The sequence below is a fragment of the Buteo buteo genome, chromosome Z (assembly GCF_964188355.1).
Source record: "Buteo buteo chromosome Z, bButBut1.hap1.1, whole genome shotgun sequence".
NCBI lineage: Eukaryota > Metazoa > Chordata > Aves > Accipitriformes > Accipitridae > Buteo > Buteo buteo.
In genome coordinates, this window is record NC_134204.1 from 21518749 (window position 1) to 21538026 (window position 19278).

Sequence of the window (19278 nt, forward strand, 5' to 3'; positions counted from 1 at the left end):
GGTATATAGAGGGGGAAAAAAACAATTAGGGAAAAAACTTAAATTAAAACCAGGATAAGAGGACAGAAATCAGAAAGCTAATATGATACAACACCGAAAGTCGACAGTTTGAGTCAACACATGACTCATCCTCTTCAATAAGACAGATATAAGGATATGAAAGAATACAAGGTTATTATTATAAAAGGCAGTTTTCAATGAGACATTTTTATAAATAAGGATTAAATTTAGAAACCCATTATGGTTTCACAGAGGAATTTTAGTCATATTAATTCTTCTTACCTGTTATAGTTGCTTTGTTAATAGATGGTTGATTACACATTGGTGATCGTCTGTTTAAAAGGAAAGGAATAAAAGGTATAAGCCTGATAAACTCAAGGATGACTTGAACAATATAATAGAAAATACATTTCCTTGGGAAATTATTTGGGACTGGAATACCCTGGCATTGCCAAAGAAAAAGTTCATCTAGAACAGATACTTCTTTCTAGTGTAGAAGGGAATTCACAACTGACCCTGAAACCTTTCTGCAGATTGAGAACTCCAAAAAAGGAATATTTTAGGAATTTACAAGTTCATTAAAAACCTGCCTAATCATACCTAGAGCTTATACCTAGCTCAAAGTTTAATTTATATACATAGTTACCATTATTCTAACATGGCTTGCACTTCCTATGTTCTCTGACTTGAAATACTTTTTTTTATTATTATTATTTTTCACTCCCTTATTTTGCATATACATTCCACACACTATTTTGCATATACCTTTCACAATAATCTTTAGGGCAAACAGCTCAGTGGACTTCTTTGCCCATTGATGAAAGCTAGAAGTTGGTGGACTGACACAGCTGTGTAGGGATGTGTGGATGACTGCAAGCAGGGGCCACACAGGGTCTGCATATTCCAACCAAGGGGGCTGGACATATCTTTTAGTGGCAGTCGCTGCATACGCAATGGTAGGCAGCTGTCTTTGGAATGCTAATTACTTCTAAGTTCTAGAGATGCACATTTTGGGTGAGGGAAATGGCTCCACCACAAAATTTGCCAGTGTAACTAACATTAATGTTAACTGTGACGCTGCAACATGGTTGGAGAAAGACCATATTTATAATGTCTCATTTATCATCATGAACTACTGTCGATAAGTGTGATGTCATTATCTTGAATGAGTTAGGCAAAGTTCTAGGTTCAGATCATGCAAGTAGCTCACAATGAGTGTTGCTGTCTGTTCACTTTGGTTCATTTGCAAGACTCAGACTCTGCCTGAATGATTATCTTTGAATGATCTTTGACATATGACTAATTTATTGAAAATCATGTAAATTGCACAAAAACCACTCCAAGTTTATGCAAGGATATATTTATGCAAGCAATGCAAGAGCAATTAGTAGGCAAGGAGGCTGTCGTCTCAGCTATCAAGTATAGCATCTTTAAGGGATTAATAAACTCATTACTCATCCACATTTTATGCAGATTTGGTGGCACAGACCGAAATCTGTAATGTCTAATTGTTATTCTTAGTTTACATTTTAAAAGTATCGCTTCAAAAAGTTCAGTGGCCAAAAATTGACACTCACTTGCTGGGTGCCCGATCTTGTAAATTGGTTAATGCGGCAAAGTTATTCCGTACAGTACGCAGGCTGGCCAGCACCTGGAACAGACAAAATGGTTTCAGTCTAAATTTCTGCATAGGTGAGCCTGATTTATCTCCATTTCACTGTGCTGAAATAAAAAGGAAAGGACATTGCAAAACAACTGTAAAAGGTTTCCAGGGTTGGTTTGTCTGAAGCCTTTGACCATTATTTAACAAGAACATGTCTGTAATACAAGGGCAATAGTTTATTTCTTGTTTTTCCTCATAAATGACTCATTATTTGTTTAAAGGCAGACTTACTTGAAGAGGAGGAAAGTTTTTCACAGAATACTTCTTAGTTCTTTAAAATGAGCATAAAAGCATTCGTGATTGGAAGATAATAGCTTATTCAAGTGTAAGACTTCATGCATAAGAAACGATTACAGAATCTTCCATTTGCCATTCAGCCCCCACAAACCTCAAAGGACAAAGGGAATGAGATTGTCTAGACTGCCAGGAAAAATAGAATTGAGTCCCTTAAAGGGCACATTTCGGGACTTTGTGCAGAAGGCCAGAGTAAGAGGAAGGTATCACCTAAGCAGGTGGGAAATGTCTGCAGGCTCTTACAAGGTTTGCACATTGGGAAAGATGACATAAATGAACTTCTTTCTTTCTGGACTTAATTTCATGCAAGACAGCAGATAGTGGAGGCAGTAGCAGAGTGTCTTCTTGTTATAAATGGCACAGGCACTTTCTTCTGAGGGCAGTTGGATAAATGCAGCAAATTTGTACCATGTAAAGATAATAAGATGCACCTCTTTGACTAGGGAGAGGCAGTTCAGCTGATGTCAGGGAGGAACCACAAGTTGTTTGGAACCAGACTGGGAACAGGAGGAAAGAGCAACACTAATCACTGGTGTGTCTTTGCAGGAGTTGCCCATTGTTATTTCTCAGCACAGACTGGGCTGGTTCCCTGGTGAACCTGTCCTAGGAATTACAAAGATGGGAAAGGGGATATGGGTTCCAGAGGTCTGAGTCAAGGAGGATACAACCCTCTTTTCATAGCCCCTTAAATTTATACATGAGGTAGGAAAGGGGGTAGGAGGCTGAAAAGAAAAGAAGGATTTAGTGAAAGCTTGTAACAGATAGAAAATACTCTGGAGATAATAATGACTGGCAGTGCTCTAGCTATTGTAGGTAATTCCCAAATGAGTTAAGATAATAAAAATACATTTGTTGCCTAATTAGACAGTATTAATTTCATTATGTTTTCCTTTCCAAAGATCAGGAGGCAAACTCACATATTTTACATTCAGCATGGAATAAAAATAATTACATATGCCATCAAATTTGCATGCCCAGGGTACAGTGACACTAACAAATGTTGTATTTGGATGTTGGATATATGCAGAGGGAAATCAGGCATAAACCAAGCAGAAGGGGAAAGAAGATCTTGGAGTTCAAAAGTTCAAAAATGAATATATGCAATACAAAGAAAAACTGCTGAAGTATGAAAATACTGTAAAAGGAAAGGATGAGTTGAAGGTGGGAAGAGAAGGAAAGCATAAATGGAAAAAAGTTGGGCCTATTAAGGTAAGACACTTCAGTGACTGCAGTCCATTTCCAATTCTCTTCAGTTGATCTGCCTGGGTTCAGTTTATGTGTGCCAGGATGCTGAGACAGACTGTATATGCTAGTATTATCAAAGAAGCATATCTATGTGGCTCCCAGAGATGTCTCAGGCCAAGAAAAAAATGTTTCTACTTAATAAGCCCTGCTGGACTCAAATTGGCTGTATATTCAGGTGCACTGAGAATTGGGAGCACGTACAAAGGTAGCTAAGTGACTCCTTGGTGAGTGATCTCAGGTACAGCCATGCTTACTAGCTCTGCCTCTGCTGGAGTGCAAGACATGACTGTACCAGCAGCACAGGGCTGAGTTTCAGAAAGGTTAGTAGGCTAGGCACGATGCCATGTGAAAACATGAACCTAGCTGAGGTACGTATTGGATCTGAAATAACAGGACATTTAGCACCTGGGGTGCAGCGGAAAGAAGTGTGCAGAGCTGCAAGGTTGCTCAGGGCCAGTTACGAGTGGAGGCTGATGAGCCTTGCTGGACCTACACTTGGGTCCCTGAAGAGCTGCGAGGGAGTCTCTCTACTGTGCCCACCACTATGCACATTGACCAGATTTCTCCACTGTCTGAGATATTATCAATCTCTCCTTTTTCAGAAAGCAGAGACTTGACTGTTTGGTTTGTATGTCCTTCTATTTGTTCTTCTGGCAGGTGAGATAACTGTTTTGTAGGTCCAGGGATGAAATGTCCAATCCCTGCCCAGCACCCCAGCTGCTTTAGCACACATGCACATTTTTTGTCAGTTTCTGCGAGTGCAAGGTGTCCCACATACATAGTGATGAATGTAAAAGCGACAGCAAAAACTTTGGCCATTGGCTACAGTGGACCTAAACAACTTGACTTATTGTATAAAGGTATTAATATTTAGAAGTCTATTATAGTATAAGTACATAAAATACTATTTCAGTTTCTCATTATAATTTGCTTAAGTGACAGAAGTTCCGATTGTGCTTAAAGTTTCTAGAGTTAGATTTGTGAGCAAAAAGCAACCAGTCATCTGCAAACCTCTTTGGGTTTAATCCCTAAGTAAATAATACTATTTTCAAAATCAAGTTGTATACAAACAATTGCAAGTGAATTAAAAAATTAAGCTTTTTTGATGATACAAAACCTACAGAATTTTCCCTTAAATTTCAAATAATTCAAATGATTTTCTCTTGAAAAGCAAAATTCTACAAATAACTAAATTACAACAGTTGCTGTGTATTACAATATAGAGGAGTGCAACTAATAATATGCTTGTGATAAATTTTTTAATTTTAGCTTACAGAATTCCATTCTAGTAAAAATAGTAAATTATCTTGTCCTGGGTCCAGATTCTATGTGGGGTACACAGTGTGCCACCCTGCCTCCAGTTAAGAAATGCAGCTGTACTACCATGGTGATGTGCTGAATAGCAACTGAAATGCTAAAACTGGAACTATTACCACCAGGTGGCTCATGATCAGATGAAACAAGCTTCCTGATCAATTGAAGAAAATACGGATGGTTTGCAATAACTGGAACATGTGTTCCACGTGCCATGATCTACTGCTACCAGGAAGCCCCAAATGGATTAAAACGGTGCTTTTGCTGTTTGCAACACAAAAATGCATCTACATGATGAAATACTGCTCCAGGAAGATACTGAAAGGGTAGTTTGTATGATGAGTAGACATTGTACTGGCACATGGGATGCAATTTCTGAAGTCCTGAGTGAGGTCCTGATATTGCTAACATAACTCAGAGGAATGGGCCCTGGGCTTAGCTGCAGATGCAGTCTGTGAGCAGGCCCCACTGGGAGATGGGATTTGCATATTCAAATAACTTTCAGATAAGGGCTACGTTTTTCCTGAGTCCAATCAGATGTCACTTCCCCTCTATTAGGCACGCTCTCTCAACTGCATCTCAATTCCCCCTGTGTTGGGGAATGTGACACGTGATAACACCCTGTGAGTGCTCTTTCTCCTGTTCAATGCAAATGAAAACAGGTTGATTTAAACCACTGCTAATAGGGTTTTGCACTGAAATACTAAAAGCTCTCAAATAATCAATTACGGCACCTTGGTGCAAGCATCAATAACATTCATCTACTCCTGGTTCAATTGCTGAAGCACATCCCTCAATGCCAACAAGAATACGAAACTGCCCTTAAAACAAATAGGGTGTTTTGTCCCAGGAAAAAATGTCCATAAATGGGGTGTAATATTTGCCATTTTTCTAGGCATAATATAACTTGTGCTATCTATGTAGCATAATTTGTAATAAAAATTCAGATGACAATGAACATGAATTCAATATAGTAAATATTATTGGAATGCTTGACTAGCATACAATTTGTATTTTTTCTGTGCCCAAGAGTTAGGGGTTTTATTTTTCCTGAGGAACTAAAACCAGAAGTGGTTTTACATTTTTTCTCCCTTGTTTTTCCTGTAATTTCTTCTCTTCCATTATTGTTGAAGTATATTTACCATTTGAGAGACCTTAACGTATTCTTAGAAAAGGCCCTGGCTTAATCTTTTCTCTGCTAATAAAAGATGAAGGTATTGTTCATATTAAGGACTTGATCAGCCAGAGTCTTAAAAACACTGTATCTGTTTACAATGTAATGAAATATATGATAACCTATTAAATGAATTATTAATTGTTTTAACAGCTTATCATTAGACCAAAGCAACCTGCATATTCAGACTGAAGATGGACACCTTATTCTTATTTGAGACTGCTGTGTGACTCAACGTTTCTTTTTCCATTCACCTTCAATCACGTATGACTTCCAGATTTATTTCCCCCCCCTGTACTTACACTGAATTAACTTTCATTCCTATCTATTACAGGGTAAAACCTATCATCATGAGTTCAAGGAACATCAGTGTTAACTTTTCATACATGATAAGACAGCTCTTTTGCTAAAAATTGTGGAGTTTCAATCATATAGAGTTTTGTGCTGATGTTTTATAAACCAGAATCTGAATGGAAAAATAAAATAGAGATGGTTTTGAAAAGGAGTATAAGTATTCTGGGTAAAACTTATCTCACATCTAAAAATTGCCTTGTACTGAATGCATAAAAATTGTTCAAAAGGAGAAATTGTAACTACAAAAAGCAGGAGAATAACAGAGAGCACAGATTTGTCTTCATCATGACTGTTTGCTACAGTATTTGAAAAGAGATCAAAAGGTGTTTATAGTGTTACTGTACTTCAACTTTTCAGATAATCAAAAAGCATTAAAAAAGAGGTATAACAGGATATGGGAGGTTTATGACTTTCTTGTTTAGATGGCTTTTTCCTGTTTGAAGCAAACATATCTTATGTAATATTAACAACTGAAAACAACTGGTTTGGCCATTTGGCCTTTTAATTGTAAGATTGCGTGAGAAATATGGCAAAATTGTGCCTACCTGAGCAAATGGTGTCACAATCAAGTCATCTCCATGTCTGAAAAAATGAGCAGAGTTGTAAGTTAGGTATTATTGAAAACTTATCTCAATGCTTTAACAGAAAGAAAATCAGGTTTTACAATGCACTGTAGGTAACTCCATTTTTATTCTTCTGCAGTTAACTCACTACTGCTGCTTTACACATTTTTTGAAAAGTAAATTTCAACTTAGTTATTGCCCAGCTGCTTGGCATGTCTATGGGATGGCTGATGAACCAGCTGGTTTCTGCACTGCGGGTTGGGCAGGTGACCGACCACCCAGGACTCATCTGCAGCGATTTCATCCCAAAGGATGGAGCTGAAAATACCAAAAGCCACCCCACTAAGGGTTACCAGCAAGTTTGTGAGCACTGGATGGGCAAGTAACTGCAGATGGCTGCGTAGCACATTGCAGACAAATAAAAACCTATAAAACTTTTAAACTGACTCACACCTCTGTAGCTATAGGGGGTGTTACTGAGAGTGTGGTGTTGCTGTGGCAACCTCACCCACACCATGGGGTGATGTATGGGCAAGGTGCTGGGATGACGAACTGTAAGGGAAGAGGCAGGAAGCGAATGAGGGGTTCCTTTGCTTCAGCACCGAAAGCTGCCACTGGAAGCCGTTTCCAAAAAATATAGTCTTGTACATACAAGTAGGCTGAAGAGCTGTTGAGCTTAAGAGTAGCATCTGTAGCACTGAGGATATGGAGTCAGTCCTCTCCAGAGGACAACAGGCAGAGGGCAAACTTGGGAGTTTTCAGTTATCATATCTAGTATATGGCAGCAATCAAGATGGAAAGAATTTTTACAAATACAAAAATCCAATATGACTCCATTTTTAATTCTCCTGTATTTTCTTGCAGTGAATTTGTTGTGATGAGTTACAAGTTGCAGCTTTCAGCAGAAATTACCATTGCTTTGGTGCTACTTTAATGCTATTTAAGATTAAGCATAAACTATGAGTATTTAACAATGGATTTCAAATCCATGAAAATCTAATCAGAAGAAGGCTTTCTGATAAATAGAGAAATATGATTTGCATTTGAGTTGCTTCAACATCGTTCTTAAAATTTATATACTGTCCACAAGACAGTAATGTTTTTGCAGGTATTGTAAAAACCTAATAAAAAAGCAGTAAATACAACCAGAGAAACAGAACTCCCCAATATTCAAAATTATCATAATGCTTAAAATTCCCCAATATTCAAAATTGTCATAATGCTTAATATTTGTGTAGCTGTTTTTACTACCATCTGTTTTATTCCTGTTAGTTGAAACAGAGAAATGGATTTTTACAGACCTTGTGGAAGAAGTCTGCATGTTTAACAAGGTCTTTGCAGGAGTGGTTGGAACAAGGTGTTGCTTCAAGTGAAACCACAGTCCCAGACTGGCTGAGAAAGCCTGTAAGCCTGATCCTCACACTAAACCAGAAAAAACATGGCACCATGGGAGGAACTCAGAGGCTTTAATTGCCCAATGAAGCCAAATCCAGTCAGTTATTATAGACATCAGGAATCAGCTCAGAGCATTAACAGGGGAGTTAACGACCTGATGGATTTAGTACCTCTTCACATTTTCATTGGGTCATGAAAACATCAGGAAATGCCCTGGACTATTATTTCTGATCAGGTTTGCTTAATGAGTTACACAGCTACACAAAGGCTTCAGCAGAAGATAAGCCACATCTATGTTTTCCTTTTCTCTCCTGTTCTCCACTTAAACAGCCCTAATGTGAATATATACGCTACCTCACTTCCAAAAAAATTATGCTCTTTGTCTTCAAATTCTGTGAAATGGTATTATCTGCTGTCTGACAGCTGGCTTACCTGTTCCTCAGTAAAATCTGTTCATTTCTTCCCCTTTATAAAGAATATTTTCACTATTTATGTATAGCTACTGCCATTTTCTCTTCTGTGTTGACACTTAAAAGAGGCACAGCTGTGCAGAGCAAGGAATCCTGTGTTAGTCATATGAATGACTTCTGCAAAGATGGAAGAGCCTAAAGCCTCAAGTAAATTATTTGCCAGTCTTTATCATGCCTACCCACTTTATCTGTTACTCAGGTTGTTTAGGCAAAAAGCAAACAAAGGGTTGAGCAAATTCTTAGAAATGAGTGTGTTTTCTGAGCAATCAAATTCTGCATAGAAACTGTATCTAAAATCAATATGCAAACCATTTTTTTATTCATCTAGTCTAATTCCCATATTTGGAAATGATGAAGGGGCAGAATCCTGGAGATGAAAAGTTTTACAAGTTGCAGCAGCACTGGACAAAGAACAAAAATATTAAATTGTTTCTACCTCTGAATAAGCCAGATGATAGAGTAGAGCTAGTTCTTTTTAGCATCACAAGCATCTGTCAGTGGCAAACACTCTGAATGCCCAACATAGGACACAAATGCACAAAATATTCATCAGTGCTTCAAATTCCCAGGCAACTGCTACAACATAGTTATTAACTGTCAAAGTGCACATTGGCAAAACTATGAAAACAGGATGGTCCTTCCTCTGAAAAATTCTTGTGGACTTCCTTACTGGAGGTGGTACTTTCTTGCTCTTCTTCCCATTCAGTGCCCCTGTTTGCCACCCTTTGAATACTGTGGCACTTCTAGGAGGCAACAAATACATATTTCTGGGCTTTCTGCCCTGGAGGTTTTTTTTCCTTTATATAAAATAGCATGGCCCCGCTCCTCTAATTTTCAAACTTCATTCTACTTAAGCTCTTGCTGGACTGCATTTCATTGGAGAATACTGATAAAATACTGTAGCTTGTTATATTTAGAGGAGGCATTATTAAATACTAATTTAATGCACTGAAATCAACCCAGGATTTAATTTCCACTTTTCAAAAGCCCCTTGTGTCAAGAGCAACAATACCAGAAATTATCATTATTTTGATGAAAGTGTGATACTTAAAGTACACATATCCACAGCTTTTGCAAAGCAGTTTAGTACACACCAGACGCACTTGAACAGAAAAGCAATTGCATAGTGTGGTGAGTAATCTTTAATCCACTTTGGTCAGGAAATCTGGAAAAGGTGAGAGTTCTCAAAAAGGGAGCAGACATGTCTGAAGTGTGCTATTTTTTGTACCGAAGAGCAAGTACATATGATTCAATCAAAGTGCCATTGATCCACAGTGTACTGTGCTATAGTAAACACTACAATGTATAAGTGTCCTGCTGTTTTCTTTCCAGATGATAAGGAAGCTGATAGATGATTCTGTCTGGATTCTGGACAGGATAGTGCCACCCATCTATATACAGAAGCAGCAAGAGGAAGTGTAAACCCTGTGCTGTATATCACAAGCTTGAAATATAGACAGAGCTGTTAATCTTTAAGGTTAGAAGAAATTGTTCACATCAGTGTTAGACTCTGTTAACTAGAATGGTTGGCATGCTTATTTACATCTTCATTTTTTGAAAGAAAGACAGATTTGAAAGCGGACTAATTTTCACATAGCCTGAAAATTTAAAATTATGAAATTTTATCACCACCAAAAACCACTGCTAAAGCATGCAACAGTCCACATGAGATTAATTGCTGTTACACAAAACACAGGCCAAATTTCCATTAGCAGACCAAAGATTATATAACGCATTGCAAATTTTGTACCATATTAAAGTGATGAAACCTAGCCTTCTGCAAATTTTCTGGGTTTTGCTTCCTAACCTTTCCTATGGGACATACTTGAACTCACCCCATATAACCTATGATAGTCCCCACCCTGGAGAAGAGATAAAAGCGCTGTGCTAAGTCAGAAGTTAGATGAACATGTTCAGCTGACTGTTGCCAAATAAAATGTACAAAAATTCTGCTTCCTTTCCTCAAGACTGGCATTAATTTGTCTCTTCTACCCCAATTACAGGACAGTAATTAACTTTGCCCCCACTAAAAAGGAACTTAGAGATGCATGCATGGACAGACAGAAGAGCAGGCAGGAAGATTAACACAAGGATAGACAGGGTGACTGTGTTACTTTCACTTCTTAATTAAGTTGGGATAATTTAATATAATCATCTAATAAGAGGAGTAGCTAGACAGATACTCTGCAGACCTGCTAGGATACATTTAAAAAAGAAAGGGTATTTTTTTAATGTGGTCAGAAAAAAGTCAAGATACCTATTAGGAAGAAGTGAGTCCCAGACCTTAAGAGACCACTAAAAATGCGAGTCTGCACTTGTCAGTGTGGAGCTTCGCAGTGAAAGTCCTGAATAAGGTTTGTCTTCATAAAGGCCATAGTAAACTCAGATTAAGCTTTCCTAGACATACGTGAAGAATACCAAGTGAGTGATCTTGAGGACACATGTTGCAGATGGGAGACATAAACAGGATAAATAAGAGCTCTGTCTACATAGAGGGGGAAAATGTACAAAACATTTACACCAATTTGACACATACCTTTTCATGCACAAGATATAGTCAAAATAAAATTCCTGGTTAATCTTGATACAATTTTTATAGCCTAAATTCTAAGACTAGTAGAAAGAATCTTGACGCTTTGTACCACTTTAAAGCATGATGATACTGGTTTGCCACACTCCTCCATTTGAATGAAAAACTCACTTATCTCCCCAGGATAAGTACTGGCTGAGGTTGTCAGCCAGGCTTTAAATACAACTCGTGTACTCTGTGTTGAATTCTCTGGCTACAAACTTAGGACATAGCCCATTTGAAAGAATAAAGCTGCCAACAGACTTTGAAAAGCGCTAAGGGACAGTGGCTGTCTAGAATCCCTGAACTGTGCTCCACAGCAAGAACTAAGGCTTTTGTTGCATTGTCACAAGAATTGACTCCACTTTTACAGAGCTGTATTTGGGCATTTTTTATTATAATTTTTTAATATAGAAACATAGCAAACACAAAAGCAAGGGAAAATCCATACTGTTCTACACACAAAGTACAAAATAGGAAAGAAGATGAACATGAAAGTAGTCTTCTATTTGAACCAGAAAATCTATTGCAGCCTGCTTTTTTCAGTGTAAACATCTAAATTTGGTTTAAACATGACATCCACTCATTTCTGTATACAAGGCTGATTCAGACTTACTGTCCAATAACATGCAATAAATACAGCTTAGATGAGACATTTGTGTTTTGCTTGCACATACGCTGGCACACAAATATACTACGTGCAAAACCACAAATGGAGAACAGAGAGTAAGGTGATAGTTTACCATAATTGCTAGGATTTTTTTTCTGCCCCAATAACATTTTACAGGTGAAGCCAAATAAACACACAAGAAATGTGAATTAGGTATGCTGAAAATATGCACGTTGCTCAGATTCAGATTTTAGCAGCAATGAAATCTGACTCTAGATTGCACTCTCATAGAGTAATGGAAACATCATGTAATGATACTAGTCAGCAAAAGCTGTGCTCTAAGGAGAGCAGGCAGGAGGGGTGGCTGGCTGCTCCTTGCAGCTTGCACTTTATCATCATCTGCATTTGGAGAATCCAAATGGGCTGGTTCGCAATACTGCTTTTGCAAAGCCCAAAATCACAGTGCTCCAAGTTAGTTTATTCTGCAGGTATAGCACTTAAGTCATATTATCTCAATTTTGGAAGACTTTGAAAACAATTTTCTAGTCCTAATATGAGATAGCCCAGGCCTGGCTCCAAAAGTTAAGGCTGACTGGGCATACGAGGCACCTCTCAATGTTGTGCCCACATTATGGGGTGTGACAGAAACTGGCTTACAGCTTTTCCCAGATAGTCAGTGGGTTGCCAGTAATTTGCATCTCATTGAAAGGCTGAGTGCCATTTGAGGGATGGTCACGCATCTAAGACACGAGCTAGAGTCTACGACGTTGTGGGCAGGCTGGGATTTAGGGTTGAGACAGCAAGCAATTGAAATTGTTGATGGAGTCATGAGCTACAGAGGAGGGGGTTGTTTTTCCCAGAGCTTTTATTTATTTCTGGGAACAGGTACCTTAAAGGATTTTTATGAAGAGCTACTTGAAACCACTTGTTCTATAACACAGTAGACAAAAATTAGACCCTGAATGAAGCAGACTCTTGTCAGCTATTGTCTGAATGTTTCTGAACACTGTGCAGTTATGTCCTCTTGATACTTCTTGCTAATACAGCAAGAGAGCTTGCCTTAATTAGTCAAAAGTATTGCTATAATATTGAAAGTACTGGAGAGTTCAACCTACTTAATTTCAATTGAGCTTCACCAGATGGAAGAGGATTGGCTTAGAAAAGCCATAGGCGCTGAAAAGTCCATTATCCCAGCCAAAAGAAGGTCTGGTTATAGTGGTTCCTCTTGGGCTATCTAACTAAGCAAGTTAAACTTAGGAAGATACACCAAAGGGAAAAAACATTTCTCCAGCATAAATCTTACTAGCAAATACTTCAGATGTGTTTCCAAACACCCCAATTAACTTCACATGGAGCACAAATCCAGTTACTCCATTATGGTGTGTTGATGAAGAAAACTACACCTGGCCACCTTATGATAAGAGATCCAAAAGACAGCTCAAAACAAATGTGGATGACTACATGACTAATACACACCAAGATATGCCATGTACTAATGTACCTGGAGCCTTCCAGGTATAATGGATATTTTGTACAAGAAAGTACTTTAATTTTTCATGCCACCATCTGAGTTCCTGAAGATATGCTTTATTAGGTTTGAAAGAAGCCTTTGAATACATGGAGTATGCTCTGTTGAAGTCATCACTGTTAGGTTACTCAAATTACAATCTTACTTCCAGTTGAACTGCATTAGCACCCAAGGTGAGAAGCACTCTCAAGACTTGGAAAGACAGAATGATCATATCCATTACAGAATAAAGGACTGAAAAGGAACAGTGAATACCAAAGTGTTTTTAAATCAGTATTTTGAGATTTAATCCAGGCAGTATCAGGAAGTATTATCTGGTTACCCATTTACCTTACTGTGCATCACCAGCATCATATCACAGTGCCTGTGCTTTTGAGCAGACTAGAAACAAGAGACTTTGCTGGGTGACAAGGGCAGCTAACTACATATCAGTGATGGTGATGTGAACCAAGACCCATTGAATCCAGACGCTTCATTCAGGATTGCTGGATGGGCTGGAATCAGAATCAGCTGACTAACTCAAAGAATGGGAAGTATACTATTTTTCAGCACTACATATAATATGCTATAGGAACACTATCAAGCTTCTTCCATCTCCCATGGGAAGTATCATAGCACCTTTGGAAGAGCTCAAGGGACCAAGGCCTCTTGTGTCAGGCTCAGCTACTTCCTTGCTCAAGAAGCTTAAATGTTTTCCACAGAGACTGCATTTGCACATCTGACTTGGGTAATCTGCCTAAGGAAATCATGTAGATACTGATGTAGTGGGCCATCACAGAAGGATGCCAGCATGATGTGCAAGATATGAAAACACAGGACAGCTCAAGAAATCACCTGTATCATATTGCCCCAAACAGCCACCAAGCTTCAATGCTTTAATCTTACCATAATACAGCAGACCATTTAGATGACAGAAGAATGGTGGACAACTCTGAGCAACTGGCCTGTGTTAAGTCTGACAGAATTACTCAGTCCTAAAGAGAAAAACAGCATGGACTTGCCAGAGTGTTTCACCAGTGTAGCTGGTTTTCCTTCTAAAATCAGAAAGCAGTCTGCCTGGGGATCACTGAGGCAATGGCAAGGGAAAAGAAGCTACTGCATTGCAGAGGTTTGGTTTGTGTGTTGAAGAGGGACTGGATTAAGCCAGAGGCTGTAGAACTTTGAACCAGAAAAGAGCTGAACTGAATCAGAAGAGTCCAGGCCAGTTCAGAAGTGCCATTGTTGGACTGTTCATAGAAGAGAAAGCATCATTTAGCTCTAAGCAAGGCTGTAAAACAAACAAGTATCAATGACTAAAGGATAGGCTTGTTTTCTGTTCAGGTTAGAGAAAATTAGTGGGTGTGCATACATAACTGGAAGCAATCAAGTTAGTGCGGCTTAACAAGTTGCTATTAATCAGTTTTGTTTGCATTAGCTGACACATATAAACTCTTAGCTTGTCGCAAATGAAAATAAAATTTATTACCTTTAACTGTTTTTAAGCAGCAGACATTTGGTTGCTTGTTTGTCCCTGCCCCATATGCTTAAGTCTTGAGAACTGATATGATTGTGTTACTTCTGAAGAATAAGAATACATGACTTTCCATGTGAATCTCCTACTCATGCAGGCTGAAAGATTTCCTCTCTAAAAGAAATGAGAGCAGAGCTGCTGAGAACAGCACCTATCCAAGGTAACTTCCCAGCCTGAGCGAGCTTGCTTTCAGCCAGCCACAGGAAGATTCTCTCAGCTTCAACATTTAGAAAAAAGGGTCCCCTAACCAAATTCAAAGGCACCTAAATGTGGGTATATAAGAAGAAACAAGAAGACTTCAAGAAAAATAAGGCAAAACCATCAGAATTTCAGATTGTCCATTTTCAGGGAACAGACTCTACAGCTAACACAGCATTAGTGCCACTGCAAGCATACAGAGTGTTGTTCGTGCCCTGAGGGGTGAAACAAGAGCTAAAGTTATTCTGGGTTGTGAAATAAATTCAGCCTGTGCATGTAGGTGATCACTGAGCTGGAAAAACAGTCTAAGAGGCATCTCCTAACACATTCTCGTCCCTCTTCGCAAAGTTTTTTTTCTCCACGCTGCTCCCATCCTTCAGTATTGCATGCATATGTGTGCACACACAAAACACACTCATCCTCCCTCTCCTCCATGGCTGAACTGTGTAGCAAGACCAGAGATGAGTGGTGTTGTGATGTAGCTGAAACCCCAGCTAAGAATCGGTTTTGGTACCGTGCTTTTAATAACGTGCCACCTTTGACTGAAGAGGTTTAGGAATTCAGTCTGCCTTGTTTAGCACAGGAGCGGTAACTTGCTATTTTGTTTCAAACACCCATTATTTCCAGAAGAGGGAAAATAAAGCCGGACATGTTAGAAGTGTTTGAAGGGGAAGTGATGTGTTTGAGAACTGACAGTTATATTTGGAAAAAGATTTTAGCATCTGGACATAAAACTGGTAATGATTCTGTATTGTCTGAACGTAAGATAAAATCAATGCATTTCATCAAAAAAATCCTGATTCAACAACCATATAAAGGTATATTAGAATACCGTAGAATCTTCTGAATTAAAAAGCAGATCAAAAGAAGCCTTCTTAATGTGAAAATGTTCTCTTTTTGTTTACAGCATAACTGATTTCCTGATCAACAAATGGAGTTAGTGCAAACTTATTATTTAAATTTAAGTAAACTGGGTATTACTGAGTTCTTTGTTTTAGAGTACATCTGTAAAATGTCCCAAGCACCTGGAAAGGACACAGTGGTCTTTTTTCAAAATGTTTTTGTTTATAACTCAAAAAAAGATTGTAAGTGACTTTACTAATTACTTAGCTTAAATTAAGCTGCAACCTGGAGATTTATTCAATGTAAAAGACCTTAAGAACAAAGAAGCAAAACCCAATGAAGCAAAATATTGGTCTATTTTTCCTAGAGTCACATAAGCACATATCTTTCCATGGAAAAATAAATGTGTCAAGCAATTAAATACATTTTTTCATTAAAAATTTTTTCTAAGCTGAAACACACATAGAAAATGCATCTTAGAAGATTTTTTTTAAAGCACACTGGACTTTGAAGTTTAACTGACTCTTTTCAGCCAGTAATATCTGTGATATAGTAATATCACAGATTCTGAGAAAAGAATCCAATAAATCATAAGGACTTTCAACAGCAGTTTATCTGGAAAGAAACACAATTGTTTCTAATTTGTTAAACTGAGGTGCAATTACTCTGCTCAGTAACTGCATGTCTTTTCTGCTCTCCTAGAGTCTTGGCCAGAACCTTTCAGGGAAAAGTTTTTTTTCTCTGTAACTTCAGATGCATATGCACAGCATTTTATTAATAAATCTGGGCCTTCCTAGCTCAGAAACAGAAGAATAAACTGTATCACTAGTAATTTAGCTTCCTGTTCTGTACGAGAAAATATATCCTAATTTAATGAATTTATTGGCATGTTAAAGGCTCAGGTGAACCTTATTAACTGTCCAGGTTTGCCATCTTTGTCTGCCATTATTTTAAAGTACATTCCCCTTATGAATTTGACCCAGATTGAATACAATGCAATTTTTTTAAAAGCTGAGCAGACTGTCGAGAACTGGGACATGTGTGCAGGTTTACCTCAAAAATTCTCTTCTCTGGCAGTTGTTCTACATGCCAGTTAAAGGGATATTTCAGCCTGTTTGCAGCTTTAGGTCAGGACCAGACCTGCCAGTCGCTAACAAATGAGGGAACTCCCTACCTTGGAATTTCCCTTTATTTAAGGTAATTTTTGCAGCCAGAATAATTCTGCTATTCTTTTTCTCTTTGCAAAATTACAGATTGTTTTGGCTTTATTTTGGAAAAAAATACCCACACAAATTAAAAATCCCACAACTACTTCTTTAGCTATTGAAAAAGGGAATAATTCACCCTGCCAGAACAACCCAAATCTCTGTCAGTATCCATGTTTATCAGACTACAGAGGCTCTTTTTGTTCCAAAGTAGTCCACATTTGGGTTTTATTATTCAAAGACATATTTTTTTGATTTTTTTTTGTTTTCGTTTTGGTAAACATAGAGCCAAGGCTTACAGATACATTCAAATACATTCTACAAAGCAGCACATCCTCTAGGAGAAGGCAGGATAATACTGTAATTTATAGGGGAAAAAATCCTGGAGTAAACTGCATCCTCTTGTCACTTCTTTTACCACAGACAGCAGCAGAGGAATGCTACTATCTACAGAAGGTATAGCAAAATAGCAGTAGGTTGACCAGTTTGGGGAATGGGTGTACTGCTGGCCATTTTTCCATTTAGCAGATCACCAGGCCAATGACCATGCAGTTCCCTACAGTCAGTGTTCCCTGGCTGGGTTCTGATACTTAAAAGATGAAAGCAAGGTTTAATGGAAATCAAGAAATTTTGTGTAATTATACTAATTAGACCTTATAATGATATTTCACCTCATTGAGGAAAGAGTGCTAAGCCTCTCTAAAGAAGCCCATAAAACTGCCCACATGAGCTACTTTTTTACTGAGTGAGGTTCCGTTGGCCAAGTCCTGGAAAAGCCAGGATGTTGTGTCCAAGCAGTGTTCTGTGACCTTGTGGAAATGGAAAAAGGGTAGACTTAAGAAGTGCTTATTGTCACATACCTTTTCCCCTAGATACATTCAGAAGACATAGTGGAGCTCAGACAGACTTCTGTACTGAGAGTGACTTGGTCCTCTGCTCTGGTCTGCTACACTGTGGTCTGCTTCTTCAGGATCACAGCAGGACTTACACATGCTTTTCTTCCTTTAGAGTGGCACTTAAAACATGGCTCTGCCCCAGCCAGGGGACTGCTTATTGAATTCTTTCTAGTGGTCATAAGAGTGCTAATGATTTCATTGAAGAACCCATTTTTTTAACCTGGTTAGAGACCTGTGTTTTGTTAAAATGGAGATTCTCTACTCATTTGATATCTTGCTCCATTAATCAGGGCAGTGATCCCTTAGCAAGAAAGGAATATGAAGTGTAACCACTTCTGTCTCTGTCTGCAAGTGCACGTTCTGAGCAGCAATAGCTGTTCAAACAGGTGAGTAGTAAGTAATCAGGCCACCTCTGCAAGACAGCCACAAAGCTCCCTGCGTTGCTCATGTCTTCAGACATAAACCTGACAGTTCTTCCAGTACAACACTGATGATTTTGCTCATCTTTCAGCTAGCTTATTGGTGACAACACCAAGCTGTGTGGAGTGGTTGACACACAGGAGGGAAGGGATGCCATCCAGAGGGACCTTGACAGGCTTGAGAGGTCGGCCCATGTGAACCTCTTGAAGTTCAACAGGGCCAAGTGCAAGGCCCTGCACATGGGTTTGGGCAATCCCAAGCACAAATAGAGGCTGGACGATAAGCGGACTGAGAGCAGCCCTGACGAGAAGGACTTTGGGGTATTAGTGGCTGGAAAACTGAAAATGAGCCATCAACGTGCACTTGCAGCCCAGAAACTCAACTGTATCCTGGGATGCATCAAAAGAAGCGTGACCAGCAGGTCAAGGGAGGTGATTCTCCTCCTCTACTCTGCTTTCATGACATCCCATCTGGAGTACTGCATTCAGCTCTGGGGCCCCCAACATAAGAAGGACATGGACCTGTTGGAGCGAGTCCAGAGGAGGGCCACGAAGATGATCAGGGGGCTGGAGAACCCTTCCTATGAGAAAAGGCTGAGAGAGTTGGGGTTGTTCAGCCTGGAGAAGAGAAGGCTCTGGGGAGACGTTATAGCAGCCTTCTAGTACTTAAAGGGGCCCTACAGGAAAGCCAGACTTTTTATAATGGCATGTAGTGATAGGGCAAGGGGTAATGGCTTTAAACTGAAAGAGGATAGATTTAGATTAGATGTAAGGAAGAAGTTCTTCACTGTGAGGGTGGTGAGGCACTGGAACAGGTTGCCCAGGGTCGTTGTGGATGCAACATCCCTGGAAGTGTTCAAGGCCAGGTTGGATGGGGCTTTGAGCAACCTGGTCTAGTGGAAGGTGTCCCTGCCCATGGCAGGGGGGGTTGGAACTAGGTGATCTTTAAGGTCCCTTCCAACCCAATGTTTCTATGATTCTATGATTCTAGCTTCTGTTCCCTTTTTTCTCTGTGTTGCAACAGTGCT

The 19278-nt window shown here is 39.0% G+C and overlaps 1 protein-coding gene across 6 annotated transcripts in view; it reads right to left on the minus strand.

The window, feature by feature from the left end:
• PDE4D (phosphodiesterase 4D) overlaps nucleotides 1–19278 on the minus strand; it is a 369603-nt gene that overhangs the window by 104811 nt on the left and 245514 nt on the right. For 5 of the 6 annotated variants that reach the window (XM_075021234.1, XM_075021238.1, XM_075021235.1 and 2 more), the window contains exons 3-5: nucleotides 6590–6626; nucleotides 1578–1651; nucleotides 283–332 (exon numbers count right to left, since the gene is read on the minus strand). In XM_075021234.1, the coding sequence (XP_074877335.1) occupies nucleotides 283–332; nucleotides 1578–1651; nucleotides 6590–6626 (161 nt within the window). Of the gene's footprint in view, nucleotides 1–14; nucleotides 133–282; nucleotides 333–1577; nucleotides 1652–6589; nucleotides 6627–19278 lie in introns of those variants that run through there. The other variant, XM_075021239.1, reaches the window with a different exon arrangement.